Source organism: Phocoena phocoena, chromosome 3 (assembly GCF_963924675.1).
Source record: "Phocoena phocoena chromosome 3, mPhoPho1.1, whole genome shotgun sequence".
Lineage (NCBI taxonomy): Eukaryota > Metazoa > Chordata > Mammalia > Artiodactyla > Phocoenidae > Phocoena > Phocoena phocoena.
This window is the reverse complement of record NC_089221.1, coordinates 113,566,258-113,572,209: the sequence shown is the minus strand read 5'-3', so window position 1 is coordinate 113,572,209 and position 5,952 is coordinate 113,566,258. Positions and strand designations below refer to the sequence as shown.

Genomic DNA, 5,952 nt, shown 5'->3' with positions numbered 1-5,952 from the left:
TGCAGAGTGGAAACCTTCTGCTGGGACGGGCACTCTTACCTCACTAAGAGGGAGAGGGGATGGGGGGCGAGGGGCTCCACTGAGTGCTTGCTACCGTCTCTCCTGGGGCGGGAAAGCCTCGCTGGCTATCGAACCTGAGGGGGTCTCAGAGGCTGCAAGCGCCGCTCCAAGAGACGCAGCACAAAGAGTGGTGAGGGTGGGCGCTGGGGGAAGCAGCGAGGGCTGCCGGAGAGAAGGGGATTCGCATGCCTCTGTTACTTTAAGAATCTTCGGACAGCGTTGGGGGCGGAGGGTAGTTGGAGGGTTACGAGGGTTCGGCCAAGACGCCACCCAACTTGGGAAAGCATCCATGCCTTCGCTTTCCTCGCTGCGCCCCCCCCCCCAGGCGCGCCCGCACCCTGCCCTAGGTGAAAGTCAATAGAGCCATTCCCCTACTTCTTCACCAACCTGGACGAAGCAGAGGTGCCTGTCTCCGCCCTCTGCCCTTTGAGCCACTCTCTGGTTTTCTTAAATAGGGTTTTCCCCGGGTTCCCAGGGCGCAGCATCTCGCAACCATTCCTGGGGCGCTCGGTCACAAAAGCGCCCTGCCACGTGTCCCAAGAACATCATCTTACATCATCCTCAACAGGGTAGACTTATGCCCCATTTTACAGATGGGGAAAGTGAAGTCAAATCACTAGCCCAAACTCACGCAGCCACTCAGCAGCCTGAGGAGAGGGAGCGAACCCAGGCTCTCAGCGGGCTCCAGATTTTCGCAACTCGCTGCGCGGCTCACGCTTTCCGCCCAGCGCCCCGCCTCCCCATCCCACCCCAGCTAGGGGCTCCCTGCCCGCCCCTGGAGGAGCGTGCCTCGGCGGCTAATCGCCGGCCGCCCCCGCCTCCGTTTCACTGCCTAGAGACGCCCGGGCCGGGTTAGTCCGGAGACCGCCCCGGGGCCGCGCGACGCCGCCGATTGGCCCGCGGTAATTACGGGCACGCTCCGGGAGGGGGGAGGGGCGGCGTGGCCCCCCGCGAGCATAAATTATGCAAATACCCGGGCGCCGCACGGGGCTGACCTGCCGCCAAGCTCCATTCACGGGGGCTGCCTCGGGGGCGGAGGTGGCTAGGGAGGGGGGCGCCCATTGTTGCGCCGAGTACTTAAGGGGTCCTGAGGCCGGTCGTGTGCCACACTCGGTACTCACACGAGCTGATCTGATCGCCGGCGAGATCACTCGGGAGACCGGCGGGAGCGTGGCCCCTGCAGGCGAGGCGAGGAGTTGAGGCCAAGTTCCCGGTGCGCCCCTGCGCCCTTCCAGCCCTTGGCGCCCGCAGCCGGCACAGAGTAGACCCGGGCCATCCGGAACGTAAGTGCGCCCCGACGGCCCTGCCCTCAGCCCGGGCTCCTGCCCTCTAAGCGCCCTCTTAGCTGTCCATCGGTCCTGCACAACGCCACGATGCCAGCCCCTCTGGAGACCTGCCTCTCGGACCTCGACTGCGCCAGCAGCAGCAGCACCAGCGACCTGTCCGGCTTCCTCACCGACGAGGAGGACTGTGCCAGGCTCCAACAGCCCACGTCCGCCTCGGGGCCGCCCATGACGGCCCGCAAGGGCTCACCCGGGATTGCCGGGGCGTCGGACACTCCTCGTGCGCAGGACGACGAGCAGGAGCGGCGTCGGCGCAGGGGCCGCGCGCGGGTGCGCTCCGAGGCGCTGCTGCACTCTCTGCGCAGGAGCCGACGCGTCAAGGCCAACGACCGCGAGCGCAACCGCATGCACAACTTGAACGCGGCGCTGGACGCGCTGCGCAGCGTGCTGCCCTCCTTCCCCGACGACACCAAGCTCACCAAGATCGAGACGCTGCGCTTCGCCTACAACTACATCTGGGCTTTGGCCGAGACTCTGCGCCTGGCCGACCAGGGGCTGCCCGGGGGTGGTGCCCGAGAGCGCCTCCTGCCGCCGCAGTGTGCCCCCTGCCTCCCCGGGCCCCCGAGCCCCGCCAGCGACGCGGAGTCCTGGGGCTCCGGGGCCGCCGCCTCCCCCTGCGCCGCTGCCGCCTCGCCACTCTCTGACCCCAGTAGCCCCGCCGCCTCCGAAGACTTCACCTATGGCCCTGGCGACCCCCTTTTTTCCTTCCCGGGCCTGCCCAAAGACTTGCTCCACACGACGCCCTGTTTCATCCCTTACCACTAGGGCCCCTTTTGAATACCGTTACCGTCCCCCTCCCCCAGGCGACGGACAGTAGGTGGGGGCCCAGTTGTGGCCTTGGGACCCCAGGTCCAGGCAGAGGAAGAAACGGGAGCTTTAAAGGGGTAGGGGATACCTGAGCCGCTTGTTAGGTCGCTGCACCCTCGCAGTGGCTGCCCCTTAGTCTGTTTCTCCAGCCCTCAGCCCCGGGCCCCTCCTGCCCGCCCCTAGACGGCCTTTCCTTTTGCACTTTCTGAACACCACAAAACCTCCTTTGTGGCTGGCTCAGAGCTGACCCCAGCCACCACTTCAGTGTGATTTAGAAAAGGGACAGATCAGTCCCTGAAGACGAGGTGAAAAGTCAATTTTACAATTTGTAGAACTCTAATGAAGAAAAACGAGCATGAAAATTCGGTTTGAGCCGGCTGACAATACAATGAAAAGGCTTAAAAAGGAGAGACAAGGAGTGGGCTTCATGCATTATGGATCCTGACCCCCACCACTGCAGGCTTGCTCTAGGAAGAACCCGAGACTCTTGCGTAGCTATTCAGGCACTGGGCTGGAGAGTACTTTAATTTATTCAAGATGCTTCATTCATATGAAAATGTATTTTTGTACATAAAGAGTTTATTCTATTATTATGAGCTTTCAAAGTTTACATTTTTGTACTGCAGATATTTCGTGTAAATAAAAAATAAATAAAAAAGAAAATAAGTCACCAAGTGTCTTGCCTAATGTTGGTGTCTCTAGGATTTTTCTTCCCTTCCACTCGCTGTTCAACCACTAAAGTGAAACAGTATCCCCACCCACCTTCAAAACTCCAGTCCTATCTCAAAACAATTAAAAATAAAATGCACCTGATTTCCACCAAGATATGGATACAGAGAGACTAGGGCATTTGAGATCCATCATTTCCTTTCACTTTGTAAACACAAGAGAGATCTTTCAGGCTCCCCATAAGCCAATTAAGACTTTTTAGTGGGGAATTAGCCCCGATATGCAGCTACCTGTAGAGGTAGGGGCGGTGGGAGAGTCTTTCTTTTGAGGAGCTCCACATCAGCTGGCTCTGTGTTTCAAAGAGAGGGGATTAAAAAGATCAATACAGTATGACCACTGGCTAGGAAGTCCCAGTGACAGGTGGGCCCAGGCTGGGCAAGCAGAAGGGTCCACTCTTATAACAGCGTATTTAGAGGGGGAAATTGATTTGTAAACAATGCCTCCAAACTGTTGTTCATTGAGGCTGGGCTCACCCTGGCTGGGAGGTATGGGATGAATTATGCTGGTGTGGTGTCCCTGGATGGGCGTGCAGCTGCCTAAAATTGTGAGGGTGTCCTCACCTCTCCCTCCCCCCACCCAACACACGCTGTGCCAGCAGTGTCCACAGAGGGGGGCACGCGGTGGACTCCGTCCTGGCTTGTTCAGCTAGCCAGGGGCAACAGCCAAAGCTTTCATTTGCTGCCAGAGAAATCAGCCGCCCAAACTCAGTGGGGATTTTTCTGGCCGTGGTGTGTTTGTCTGTTGTCTGACAATTAGCTAACAGCACAGGCCAGTAGCGGCTTTTGTTTTAAATCTCCGAATGTGAATAATCACAAGAGGTAGTTCCTAAAATGCAGTTGCTGTCTGTTCCCCCAGCTCTTAAGTTACCCCACATTAAGACCAATTTTTTTTTCATTGGTTTCCCCTTTTCATGAATATAATTATTTACAAGGAGGAGGTAGAAATGGGTTCAGGAAAATAGTATGCTGTAGCGTTAGAGAAATCATATCGGTTTAGGAGGTGAATAGAAGCAGAGGCCAAAAGTAAGGCCACCAATAGCATTTTTCCCTTGTGGAAATATTTCCCTCCTCACACACATGTCCTGATGAGTTGGATCCACAGAGTCAGATGCTGGGTCCCCAGCAGTCATTGCTAAGTCCAGCTATAGTCAAGGAGCCCTCTTTCATATAAAAAGGCTCCTTTTCAGAAGGTTCTGAAAAGTTGGGTGCTTTCTCTAACTGCCCTCAGAGCAAAGAGTCTTCCAAGAAATCTTCGGAAGTTATGAGGGCTCAGAACTGAGCTGCTTCTGCTAAAAGATCCAAGGAAAAAGTTGTGTCTCCTGAATGACCCTGCCCGGGGCCCCACTCTATTGTCTGTCTCAGAATTAATTCACTCTACCAGCTTTGCATTTTCCTATAGCAAAAGGCACAAATGGTCTGCATCAGATTTTCTGTTCTCCCGTGCATAGGATGCTTGAAAGTGCCTCCCTCCAGCTTTCTAAGGGGCTCAGGCGGGGTCTGCGAGAAGGCAGGTTCCCTACGGAGATGCTGCTCAGCCGTGGTGTAGGTGCACATGTCTGGGCTAAGGGAAGAGAATGGCTGATGTGTATCACTGTCCAAAAGCCTTGGGAAAACCACCAGCAGACAAACATCCCACACACCCCGGGCATCCTGGAGCCAACGGCTGCAGTAGAACCTTTGTCTTATACAACTGCCTACAGCCAGCACTGAAAAGGAAAACACCAGTACCTCCAAGACTGAAGAAGAGCAAACTGTACTCCCAACTCTGTTACCAAAATAGGATCACAACTCAAGGTACAGATCCCAGAGCACCTTCCAACTAAAGAAGTATCTTTAACAGCATGGATTGCTGGAGGGAGTCTCCACCTCTGCCAGTTAATACTGTTCTTTCTTCCACAGAAGCAAGTGTATAAGTATGGCCTTCATAGCTCCCAAAGAGAAGAAAAGAAGTATGGTGATTTAAAATGCTTATCCCCAGCCCAGGGGCCTCTTTCTTGCTGCAGCAAACTGTCTGTTCATCCACCGGTGCTGTGAAGGCAGGCTGGGGTTACCAGAGTATTCTAATGAATCATAGAGCATAGAACAACCCGCTGACAGCCACGATTCACTTCCTTAACAGAATCTTCCACTGAGGAATCATCCAGCACTTAGAAAAGTTTATTTATTCTCTACCTGGATCTGTCTCTTTGCTCTGTCTTTGTGTAACGTGTGTATTTTTACATTCTGCTTCCAAGCCTTGGAGAAACCAGGTCAGAGAAGATGGGGATGACATAGTAAAATGAAGCATTTCACTCTGCCTGTCATTTCTTTAATGACTCTATCAAGCCCTGCTGTGTGCTGAGCACTGTTCTAGGCACTGGGCTGACCAGGACAAAGCCCTCACCCAAAAGGAAATTACACGCCAATGGGGAAAGACAAAATCAACTTATGACAGGTGGTGGTAAATGTTGAGAAGAAAAATAACATAAAATAAGCGGAATATGGAATGCCAGGGTGGATGGAAGTTTGCTCTTTTAGAAAAGACGGCCAGGGAAGGGCTTTTGATGCGATGACATTTGAGCAGAGGCTCAGATGCAGAGGGAAGGAGCAAGCCTCAGCAGGATCTGGAGGGAAGAATTCCAAGGAGAAAACACCACCCTGGCCATGCACCATCTAGTAAAGGGACGAGGAGGCTGATATACTGGAGCAGAGGGCATGAGGCAGGTAAGGATGGAGACAATGGGGGCAGTGCAAATCATGATTTTTTTTTCTCAAGGTAATTGAAGTGTTGAAAGAAGAGGAGTGTTGTGAATTTGCTTATATCCGTAAAGGTCACAATGGTTGTTATAGGAATAGCAGGGTTTAGGGGCCAGGGTGGAAGCAGAGACCCAACTAAGGACCTGCACCACATTAGTCCTGAAGAAAGGCTTACAGTGGTGGAAGGTTTTGAAGAAGGAAACAATAGAATTTGTTTTAGGGTGTGAAAGAGAGAAATCAAGGATGATTTCAAGTATTTGGGTCAGGAACAATGAGCA

At 54.0% G+C, this 5,952-nt stretch overlaps 1 protein-coding gene across 1 annotated transcript; it reads left to right on the top strand.

Annotated features, from left to right (window-relative positions):
- The first annotated feature begins 1,433 nt into the window (after positions 1 to 1,433).
- On the top strand, positions 1,434 to 2,168 carry NEUROG1 (neurogenin 1). The gene has a single exon (XM_065875430.1). It carries the CDS (start codon positions 1,434 to 1,436, stop codon positions 2,166 to 2,168), a length of 735 nt encoding a protein of 244 aa, XP_065731502.1.
- Positions 2,169 to 5,952: the final 3,784 nt, after the last annotated feature.